Source organism: Saccopteryx bilineata, chromosome 4 (genome assembly GCF_036850765.1).
Source record: "Saccopteryx bilineata isolate mSacBil1 chromosome 4, mSacBil1_pri_phased_curated, whole genome shotgun sequence".
Taxonomy (NCBI): domain Eukaryota; kingdom Metazoa; phylum Chordata; class Mammalia; order Chiroptera; family Emballonuridae; genus Saccopteryx; species Saccopteryx bilineata.
The window spans coordinates 89,489,723-89,500,820 of NC_089493.1; the positions used below are offsets into that span (position 1 = coordinate 89,489,723).

The window sequence follows — 11,098 nt, forward strand, 5'->3', positions numbered from 1 at the left end:
ATGTCACATTACTACTACCAAGAGTCACTATGCTAATAATTATTTCAAAGGGTTCCTAAGCATCTGAAAAAGAGGTGTCTTGGTTCCTGATTACTGTGTAACAGAAAAATGATCTTCCCAGAAGACAGTCATCCTTGGAAAATAAGCAATGAAAGAATCCTGTCATCTGTGTTTTACTTACCCTCAGTAACATCCTGGGGGTTAGAAGTCCGGTCACTGGCCGGATCCAGTGCCACAGTTGCCAGTGAAGTGGTGGCTCCAGACATCTCACTCATAGGCTCACTACGGCTTGTTTCTGGCACACTCTCCCGGGAACTAAATCTTACTCGGGAACTGGATCGGGAACTGAGGTCTGGGCTGGTGTCTGACAAACCTGGAATATCATCAATCTTTGTTGGTGTCACCATGAACCGAACTGAAGCCATCTTGGTGGTTTCTGGAGGATGCATTTTTTCTTTTTCTTTTCCTTTATAAGGGCAAAGAAAAAAAGGGAAAAAACTGCAAAATCCTTCCTCCTACGCTAGCTGATTTTGATCACAAAAATAGAAAAGATAACTTAAAAACCCCCTCAGTTATCTTGATTCACACCACAAAGAGCCCCAAATAAGAACCTTTATACTCAGAATTCAAGCGGACTGTCTTAGAAAGTACACTACTAGCAGATGAAAAATAAGGGGAAAAAAAGACAAAACGATGCCAATTTTGTGTAACTTTGTTCCTTCAGAATGACGAGCTATCTAGCTATGCCTCCTGGTCCAGGGCTGCGGGTTCAGTGCCATGGTCTTAGAGAAAGAAGCAGGTGAAGACTTTCTCCCTTTGACCCTCAGGTTTCAGCCGAGGTAGTTAGTCCTTTATCTGGTAAACGTCCCACGGTTTTAGTTGAGCGAGTGCGCACAGGGCCACCCTTATCATGCAAATATAGCGGAGAGATTGTAAAACCAGTGTACACCAGCCACCTGTTGTATATCAGGTGAATACCCCACAGGTCTGGCTGGGAGGAGGTGTGTGTAGAGCCACCCGAGGTTTCTGAGGCCGATAATCCACTTGGGTCTGGTGGGAGAGGTGCGCATGCATAACGGGAAAAATATCCCACACTAGGACAGGAGAAGGAGGAGAGAAGGGTGAACAGAGAAGGATGCAGGGGCAGAGCAGATTCCTGCCTCCAAGAGGTCCGCGGGGGTGGCCCGCCCGCTCTTCTGGCAGAAAGGTCCCTGGGATTTGGGAAGAGCGGCTAGCGGATCGAGACACCTCAGACTGTAGCTCAGGGTCGTGGCAGGTCGTTGCTAGTCCATCGAGTCCACGGTCCGCTTGTCGGTTTCCCCTGCGTGTAACAGGACGCGCGACTCCTTCCAGGAGACGCTTCCTCCCCTACCAGGTCCCTGGCGCAGGTCAGCCCCTCGCCGTTTTTCCTTCGAGTCCTAGCAGAAGAGGAGACGACTTCTTAGGCTGGCTCTTGCTGTAAGGAGGGAGGCGATGAAGGGAGGAGGAGGTCGCAGGTGCGGGATCCCGGCGCCAGCTGATGCAGGGTGCGCGCGCAGCTGTTGTTTACGAGCGGGTAACTGTTTCAGAGCCGCAGCACACCCGGGAGCGCTCGGGCTGGCGGGGAGGGCGCCCCCTCCCCGACCAGACGCCGGAACAGCAGTTACGTGACCTCGCCGCTCCCGGCCCTGGGCCCGGCGGGCTGAGCCGGCGCCGCCGTAGCCCCTCCCTTCCCTCCTGGCTTGTTCCTCATTCGAGGTTAACGGTCCCAAGAGAAGCGAGGGTAGCGGTCGTAGGGTGGAACCGCGGGGAGCTCCGCCCAGCCTCTGCCACCGGCAGTAAGACGGACAGACTTGCGCGCATGCGCTCGCTGGAATTGCAGCGGGATTGGCGGGTGAGGGCGGGGCCGAACGTGGGAGGTCCGGGGCACTCCGGATGTTCGGACCTGAGCTAAGTGCACTATCCTTCTCCTTCTTGGTCCTGCTTTGTTGGCCCTTTTCACTCTGGAGGCATCTCAGGGAGCAGGCGCTGAGCCTTACCTTCAGAACCTCAAAAATCCCCTTTAATAAAAGTGTTTTTGAAAAGTCTTGACTGACTTTTAAAGAAAACACAAACTTCCTAATACCATATATCTAGGTATGACCCTTAATGGAATTTTTATGTAGAGGACTATCCTAAAGCATTGTAGCAGCAATTTTCAGCTAGTGTGCAGAAAGAATTTTTAAAGCATTCAATACCTTACTATTTAGTCAGGGGCACAAACTTCTTTTCTCAGAGGTTGTCAAATAAAAAAATGACAACAGCCAGCCAGACTGTGGTGGTGCAGTGGCTAGAGCATCCACTTGGGAATGCTGAGGTCCTAGGTTCAAAATCCTGAGGTCACAGGCTTGGGTGGAGCTCATTGGGCTTGAGCTCAGGGGTTGCTGCCTTGAAGACCAAGGTCGCTGGCTTGAGCAAGGGATTACTGGCTTGGCTGGAGTCCCCCTGGTCAAGGCACATATGAGAAGCAATCTTCAAACTGAAGTGCTGCAATTACGATTTGATGCTTCTCATCTCCCTTCCTGTCTCTTTTTAAAATTAATAATAGTAATAGTAATAATAGTGCCCTAGCTTACAGAGTCATAAAGAAGACTAACCACCCCAAATCAGGTGATATTAGCCATTATAAAAGTATCCACTTTTCTCCATGCAAGTCTCTCATGTGAAATAGGAAAACGAAACAAAACAAAAAGCCACTGCAGCTATAGCCATCTGATGTGAATGAATCAAAATTATACCTATTTTTCTGTCAGATCAGCAAAAAAATATTTTGGTGTGCCAGAATTTTAGTAATTAGTTTATGTGTATCATGAGATGAAAAAGGTTGAAAATTGTTGCATTGTATCCTCAAATTTATGCACTTTTTGTTATATTTCCCCCCTTTTCCTTTCCTTTATTTTTTTATTATTATTATTTTTTGCATTTTTCTGAAGCTGGAAACAGGGAGACAGTCAGACTCCCGCATGCGACCGACCGGGATCCACCCGGCACGCCCACCATGGGGCAACGCTCTGCCCACCAGGGGGCGATGCTCTGCCCATCCTGGGTGTCGCCATGTTGCGACCAGAGCCACTCTAGCGCCTGAGGCAGAGGCCAAGGAGCCATCCCCAGCGCCAGGGCCATCTTTGCTCCATTGGAGCCTTGGCTGCGGGAGGGGAAGAGACAGAGAGGAAGGCTCGGTGGAGGGGTGGAGAAGCAAATGGGCGCTTCTCCTATGTGCCCTGGCCGGGAATCGAACCTAGGTCCTCCGCACGCTAGGCCGACGCTCTACCGCTGAGCCAACCGGCCAGGGCTCCTTTCCTTTAAATAGTGGTCCCCAACCTTTTTTGGGCCATGGACCAGTTGAATGTCAGAAAATATTTTCACGGGCCCTGGCCGGTTGGCTCAGTGGTAGAGCGTTGGCCTGGCGTGCAGAAGTCCTGGGTTCGATTCCTGGCCAGGGCACACAGGAGAAGCGCCCATCTGCTTCTCCACCCCTCCCCCTCTCCTTCCTCTCTGTCTCTCTCTTCCCCTCCCGCAGCCAAGGCTCCACTGGAGCAAAGATAGCCCGGCGCTGGGGATGGCTCCTTGGCCTCTGCCTCAGGTGCTAGAGTGGCTCTGGTTGCAACAGAGCGACGCCCCGGATGGGCAGAGCATCGCCCCCTTGTGGGCATGCTGGGTGGATCCCGGTAAGGCACATGCAGGAGTCTGTCTGACTGCCTCCCCGTTTCCAGCTTCAGAAAAATACAAAAGAAAAAAGAAAAAAAAGAAAATATTTTCACGGACCGGCCTTTAGGATGGGATGGATAAATGCACAAAATAAAATTATGTGACCGGCATAAAAACTGTGGTATTTTAAAATGTAATTGTCGAACTTATGAGACAAGCGTCAAGAGTGAGTCTTAGATGAATGTAACAGAGGGAATCTGGTCATTTTTAAAAAATAAAACATTCAGACTTAAATATAAATAAAATGGAAATACTGTACGTTATTTATTCTTTCTCTGCGGACCGGTACCAAATGGCCCATGGACTGGTACTGGTCCACAGCCCGGGGGTTGGGGACCACTGCTTTAAACAAAATGCTGTCTTTCACCATGTATACCATATTGTGCACCTTAATTATGTAGTTTGTTAACTATACTTCAATAAAGCTGAAAAAAAGTGCTATGTTGGTCCTGGCTGGGTAGTCAGGGCAAGTAGAGAAGCAATCAATTAGTAAACAACTAAAAATGGAACAAAAAGTTGATGCTTCTCTCTTTCGCTCTACCCCCCTTCTGTCTCTGTCTCTGAAATCAATGGAAAAATATTTTAAGATGCTATGTTCACTTTCTATTCAGACTAACATTCCATTAATAAAAATGTCTTTAATATTAAACCTGAAGATATTTTCTCTTGACTGTTTTCCCTACTATTGCCACCAGAATATTTTTCTTAGTATGCTTATTTAACGCATGAATAGAGGTGGTCAATATATTTTGGCTTATCAATGTTTTAATCAAAAGTTGTTTCCTTCCCTGGCTAGGTGGTTCTGTTGGTTAAGCTTCGTCCTGAGCTAAGGTTGTGGATTTGATCGCTGGTCAGGGCACATACAAGACTCAGCCAATGAATGCATAAATAAGTAAAACAACATACAATGTTTCTCTCAGCCTCCTTTTTAAAATCAATAAATTAAAAAAAGAAGTTACTTCCTATAGCTTTGATCAAGACATGTAAATTTAGCAATATGGGCCTTGGCTTTGCCTGTGTCCTTGCTCTACACAAGTGGAAATGTTTAAGCATCATTCTTAGCAGGAGTTCAGAACTGTATTTAAGACTTGAGCCAGGAAATTCTCCTTTATCAAATGACAAAGTCCAACTAAAAAGATCCAGGTAACAAAATGAGAAATAATTCCCACTTAATATGTAAACCTCTCCAAAGCTAGATGCTTTATAAAACTTGGTGTTACTGATTCTAACTTGAAGAAACAAGACATTTACCTCCCTAAAGGATGTTTACTTCTCAGGCAGGCCTATTGTTTATTCAAATCTCACAGAATTTCCCTTTATAAATAAATGCTGGAGTTCTTCAACAGCCAATTTTGTTTTATACAAGTATTTCCATTCATATATTTTTATTACCTAATACCAATATATTAATTAACCCTCTTAAGACTTCTGTCTCTGAGCACATCTCAGATGTTAATACGGTGTGTCTGTAAAGTCATGGTGCACTTTTGACCAGTCACAGGAAAGCAACAAGACGATAGAAATGTGAAATCTGCACCAAATAAAAGGAAAACCCTCCCAGTTTCTGTAGGATGATGTGGCAGCATGTGCGCATGCGCAGATGATGACTTAACACCGTGTATACAGCGGAGCAGCCCATGGCCATGCCAGTCGAGATGTGGATGGTACAGAGGAAAGTTCAGTGTGTTCTGTGGCTCACTAAATTCAAATCCGTGACCAAAGTGCAATGTGAATATCGGCGCATTTATAACAAGGTGCCACCACATAGGAATAACATTACTCGGTAGGATAAGCAGTTGCAGGAAACCGGCAGTTTGGTGGAGAAACCCCATTCTGGTAGGCCATCAGTCAGTGATGAGTCTGTAGAGGCTATATGGGATAGCTACCTAAGGAGCCCTAAAAAATCTGTGTGTGAGCCCACATCGAACTGCAATGAATAGGTATGAAACTGGGAGAGTTTTCCTTTTATTTGGTGCAGATTTCACATTTCTATCATCTTTTGTTGCTTTCCTGTGACCAGTCAAAAGTGCACCATGACTTTATGGACACACTGTATGTAGTGGATATCTTAAGGAAAAAGTCCTAGTATATTCAAACCAGTTTACCTTTCTTCTCTACTTCAATTCCGAATATTTCCAGGTCAAAGTCTTTTCAGTTCAGTCTACACAAAACATGGGATGGAACAAAACTAATCGCTTTTTTGGGGGATTATATTTGGGGAGATAAATTATGAAGACAGAATTACAGTCAACATTTATAAAAACTGAGAGATTTCATTAACTGACTTTGGTACTTAAGAAACTTCCATACCAGCCTGACCAGGCGGTGCCGCAGTGGATAGAGTGTTGGACTGGGACGCAGAGGACTCGGGTTCAAGACCCTGAGGTCCCCAGCTTGAGCGCGGGCTCATTGGGTTTGAGCAAGGCTCACCAGCTTGAGCCCAAGGTCGCTGGCTCGAGCAAGGGGTTACTCGGTTTGCTGTAGCCCCCTGGTCAAGGCACATATGAGAAATCAATCAATGGACAACTAAGGAACCGAAACGAAGAACTGATGTTTCTCATCTCTCTCCCTTCTTGTCTGTCCATCCCTATCTGTCCCTCTCTCTGACTCTGTCTCTGCCACAAAAATAAAAATAAACTTCCACACCAGATCTTTTTTTTCTAGCCATTTGCAGAATATTTAACATTTCCTCAATCATTATTCCCTTACTAGGACAGGATAACTTTTTAAAAATTTGTCAGATCCATCTGACTAGGCAGTGGCGCAGTGGATAGAGCGTCGGACTGGGATACCAAGGACTCAGGTTCGAGACCCTGAGGTCGCCAGCTTGAGCGCGGGGTCATCTGGCTTGAGCAAAAGCTCACCAGCCTGGACCCAAGATCACTGGCTCAAGCAAGGGGTTACTCGGTCTGCTGAAGGCCCACAGTCAAGGCACATATGAGAGGCAATCAATGAACAACTAAGGTGTCACAACGAAAAACTAATGATTGATGCCTCTCATCTCTCCGTTCCTGTCTGTCTGTCCCTGTCTATCCCTCTCTGTCTCTGTAAAAAAAAAAAAAAAAAAAAAAAAAAGTCAGATCCATTGCTATGAACCCTTTAAGTGAATAGGCTAATATATAAAAAATAGCTCAACAGGAAAGAAGTATTTCATTTCATTATTCCTATAAGTTAAATAATTGATTTGAAAATCATGTCTTCTATTATCTATGACCAAGTTTAGATTTTTTTCCCCCTCTCAGTAGTCATCAACTATCCTGAATTTTTCTACTGGGATGATCTGATTCCAAGAGAAACATATCTACCCCTTTTCAGGGCCAGTCTTTTAATTTTTATTTACTGATTTTAGCAAGAGAGAAATAGGTAGAGATATAAATAGATAGATAGAGGATAGATAGATAGGAGACAAAAACATCAAGCTGTTCCTGTATGTTCCCTGACCAGGGTCAAACCTGCAACCTCTGTGCTTCGGTATGATGCTTAACCAACTGAGCTATCTGGCCAGGGCCAATCTTAATAAATCAAATTTACGCTGATTTAAATTACATCTGCTTTTTGAGTCTAGAATTGTGATGCAATAAGAAAATATTGTATAGCCTGACCTGTGGTGGCGCAGTGGATAAAGAGTCGACCTGGAAATGCTGAGGTCGCCGGTTCGAAACCCTGGGCTTGCCTGGTCAAGGCATACATGGGAGTTGATGCTTCCAGCTCCTCCCCCCTTCTCTCTCTCTCTGTCTCTCTCTCTCTGTCCCTCTCTCTCTCCTCTCTAAAAATGAATAAAGAAAAAAAAAAAAAGAAAGAAAATATTGTATAATTAGAAGACAATCTACAAAACAATTTTTTTTTCAGAGACAGAGAGAGAGGGATAGACAGGGACAGAGAGATGAGAAGCATCAATCATTAGTTTTTCGTTGCACATTGCAACACCTTAGTTGTTCATTCATTGCTTTTTCTTTTTTTTTTTTTTTCATTTTTCTGAAGCTGGAAACAGGGAGAGACAGACAGACTCCCGCATGGGCCCGACCGGGATCCACCCGGCACGCCCACCAGGGGTGATGCTCTGCCCACCAGGGGGCGATGCTCTGCCCATCCTGGGCGTCGCCATGTTGCGACCAGAGCCACTCTAGCGCCTGAGGCAGAGGCCACAGAGCCATCCCCAGCGCCCGGGCCATCTTTGCTCCAATGGAGCCTTGGCTGCGGGAGGGGAAGAGAGAGACAGAGAGGAAGGCACGGTGGAGGGGTGGAGAAGCAAATGGGCGCTTCTCCTGTGTGCCCTGGCCGGGAATCGAAACCGGGTCCTCCGCACGCTAGGCCGACGCTCTACCGCTGAGCCAACCGGCCAGGGCTGCTTTTTCATATGTGCCTTGACCGCGGGCCTTCAGCAGACGGAGCCAGTCAGCTTGCTCGAGCCAGTAAGCTTTTGCTCAAACCAGATGAGCCCGCACTCAAGCTGGCGACCTCGGGGTCTCAAACCTGGAACCTCTGCATCCCAGTCCAATGCTCTATCCCAGGGGTCCCCAAACTTTTTACACAGGGTGCCAGTTCAGTGTCCCTCAGACCACTGGAGGGCTGGACTATAGAAAAAACTATGAACAAATCCCTATGCACATTGCACATATCTTATTTTAAAGTAAAAAAACAAAACGGGAACAAATACAATATTTAAAATAAAGAATAAGTAAATTTAAATCAACAAACTGACCAGTATTTCAATGGGAACTATGGGCCTGCCTTTGGCTAATGAGATGGTCAATGTCTGGTTCCATATTTGTCACTGCTAGCCGTAACAAGTGATATGACACGCTTCTGGGCCATGATGCGTGCATTCTGCGTCACCAGAAGTAGTATACTGTACGTGAGCGATGCCACGCTTTGCGGCGCCGCCACATACAGTACTCCAGGAGCACAGGATGCAGCTCTCTCCTCCTCTCACTGACCATTAATGAAAGAGGTGCCTCTTCCAGAAGTGCAGCGGGGGCCAGATAAATGGCCTCAGGGGGCCGTAGTTTGGGGACCCCTGCCCACTGCACCACCGCCTGGTCAGGCTCTACAAAACAATTGTTAAATCTGTGGCATTAAGTAAATATTCAAATCCCATGTCAAAAGCCCAATAAGACTGGGAAATGAGTGGATTAACTTGACAAGGAGAGGTAGAAAAAAAAAGTCAGCTAGCCTTTTTTGAAACAATATTTTGCCTCATGTTCCCTCTAATATAAAGTAATTGGGGTCCTGGCCGGTTGACTCCGTGGTAGAGCACTGGTCCCACATATAGATGTGCCAGGGTTGGATTCCCAGTCAGGGAACACAGAAGCAACCATCTGCTTTTCCACCCCTCCCACTCTGCCCCCACCCCATGGCTCCATTGGTTAGAGCGTATCAGTAGGGCTCAAGGATGGCTCCTGGAGCCTACATATCAAGGGAAATAGCTCGGTGGCAAGCATGGCCCCAGATGGGGGTTGCCGGGTCAAGGTGCACGCAGGAGCCTGTTTTTTTTTTTTTATCTCTATCTCCCCTCCTCTCACTTGGAAAAGAAGAAAAAATAAATCAAGTAATTGGATTAAAAATTTATGGTTGCCCCATGACAGCTACTCCAATCTTCAGACATCTCCCCATTACTTTGTCATTAACCCTCAAAAGTAGCACAAAAACAACAAAGTCCCCGCTTGAATCTCTCATATCTCATCTCTTAAACTAAGATTCTTGTAGAGTTCCATATAGCAGCTAGCTGCCAGAGAGAAATATAAAGTTAGGTGTATGTAAGAGGGCAATTCCTTAAAGGAGAGAAAAAAATGCCTGGGAATATTACAACAGGGGCAGTAAATATGCATACAGACATTTCCTATTCACAATGGTTGGATGACACTTTAGATCAGGGGTCTCAAACTCGCGGCCCGCCGCACAATTTTGTGCGGCCCGCAGACTAATCCACGAAGTTCAAAATATTTTGGATAAAATTAAGTAAGCCCGTGGATTAGTCTGCGGGCTGCACAACATTGAGTTGAAAAGGAAGTAGAAATTATGAGAAAGTGGGATTAAATAAATTAAGTGACTTTCTTAAGTTATACAAAGAGGAGAGAATCCTGATCTCCTTTCAATTCACTGCCTTCCTTTTACAATATGGCTATTATTTGTCAAGCAACTCTTCTGTTTTGAGTCAAGATGTCATTATAAGGGGCAAGAAATTACTTACCTGACTACTTGGATGTTTTTCAGCGAAAGCCAACAATTTTGTACGAGCCTTCTCTTCCCTTCCCCAACACCCTCCCATCACAGCACTGCTCCTGCTACAGCAGCTACTTAAGATTTTCTTTCAAGTGTACTCCTTGTACCCCTGGGTTACTCTTCCCTCCCACTTCTATCGTTTTTGGGGTTTTTTTAAACTACTCATTTCTTCCCACAATATATACAAAAGAGCTCTTTCAAGTCATTTTAATAACCTGGCAGTGAGTCAAAATATGAAAAGAAGATTCAGACTTGTCCTTAAGGGGAATGCTATCATGATTGCCTTGCACAAGCATGACCAAAGGTAATGACGACACCGGATTCCAAAGAGCAAGGGTGGTAAAAAGGCTTCAAGGCTCACGGATTGAAGAGCTTGGATTTGGAAAGTCTCAGAGGGGAAGCGGGCGGCAGGAGAGACATGAAATTTAAGGGTCCCTCAGAGTACAGGGCGCGGTTGCTGGGTCATCAGCACCTTGAAACGTTTCTTGATGGTAATTCGGTGTCGAGAGTACTTGTCGTCTGGGGAGAACCGAGCAGGATGAGCCGAGCAGGTCTGGTGTCCCATAGGGTCAACCTTCTGCTCGGAGAAGAAAGAGAGGACAAGAAAACTCCATCATTGGTTTCGTAAGGGTCATGGAGGTTGGGATGGGGAGGCGAACAGGTGAAAAAAGGTAAACAGGAAGACTGGAGGCGCGACGGTCAGAACGAGCAGTCACACACTCCAGCTTCTACCCCGTCCGACAGCTGCGCTTTCTAGCACCCCTTACCCAGCTCCGCACCTCCGTGGCTGATTTCAACCTCTCCTCCCACCTACTTTTCTTCCCACGCTCATTTACAATCTGTTCCCTTTTCTCACCTTCAGGGTATAAACCCGGTCCCCTTGTTCGTTGAGATAATACTGGAGAAACATTGCTACGCTGAAGCCGAAGGATCCAAGTGCTAACTGATCGCCTCACGTGTTTGTCAACTTCCTTCCCCTGTAGCCGGAAGTTTCTCTCAAGGCATGCCGGTAAATGTAGTCCATTGTAGGCTTTTCTCCAGCGGGGCAGAAGGCGGCGCACTATTGCAGGATTTGGCCCAGTAGCAACCATGTTGCAGCCTTGCAAACATTGGCGCCAGTTGCTACATTGCTGGCTTTTAAAGACACGTG

At 46.2% G+C, this 11,098-nt stretch overlaps 2 protein-coding genes across 4 annotated transcripts in view; both read right to left on the bottom strand.

The window, feature by feature from the left end:
• The window catches only part of SLC12A6 (solute carrier family 12 member 6), a 107,015-nt gene extending 105,310 nt beyond the window's left edge, over positions 1-1,705 (bottom strand). For 2 of the 3 annotated variants that reach the window (XM_066277235.1, XM_066277234.1), the window contains exon 1: positions 182-1,703. In XM_066277235.1, coding sequence (XP_066133332.1) covers positions 182-449 — 268 coding nt within the window. In that variant the 5' untranslated portion in view covers positions 450-1,703. Of the gene's footprint in view, positions 1-181 lie in introns of all 3 variants that reach the window. The other variant, XM_066277237.1, reaches the window with a different exon arrangement.
• An 8,436-nt stretch (positions 1,706-10,141) lies between these two features.
• Positions 10,142-10,927, bottom strand: NOP10 (NOP10 ribonucleoprotein). Its single transcript, XM_066274221.1, has 2 exons — positions 10,805-10,927; positions 10,142-10,525 (listed from the first exon to the last, which is right to left on the bottom strand). The coding sequence occupies exons 1-2, from the start codon at positions 10,856-10,858 to the stop codon at positions 10,385-10,387; spliced, it is 195 nt and encodes a 64-aa protein (XP_066130318.1). The 5' UTR covers positions 10,859-10,927; the 3' UTR covers positions 10,142-10,384.
• Between the last annotated feature and the right edge of the window lie 171 nt (positions 10,928-11,098).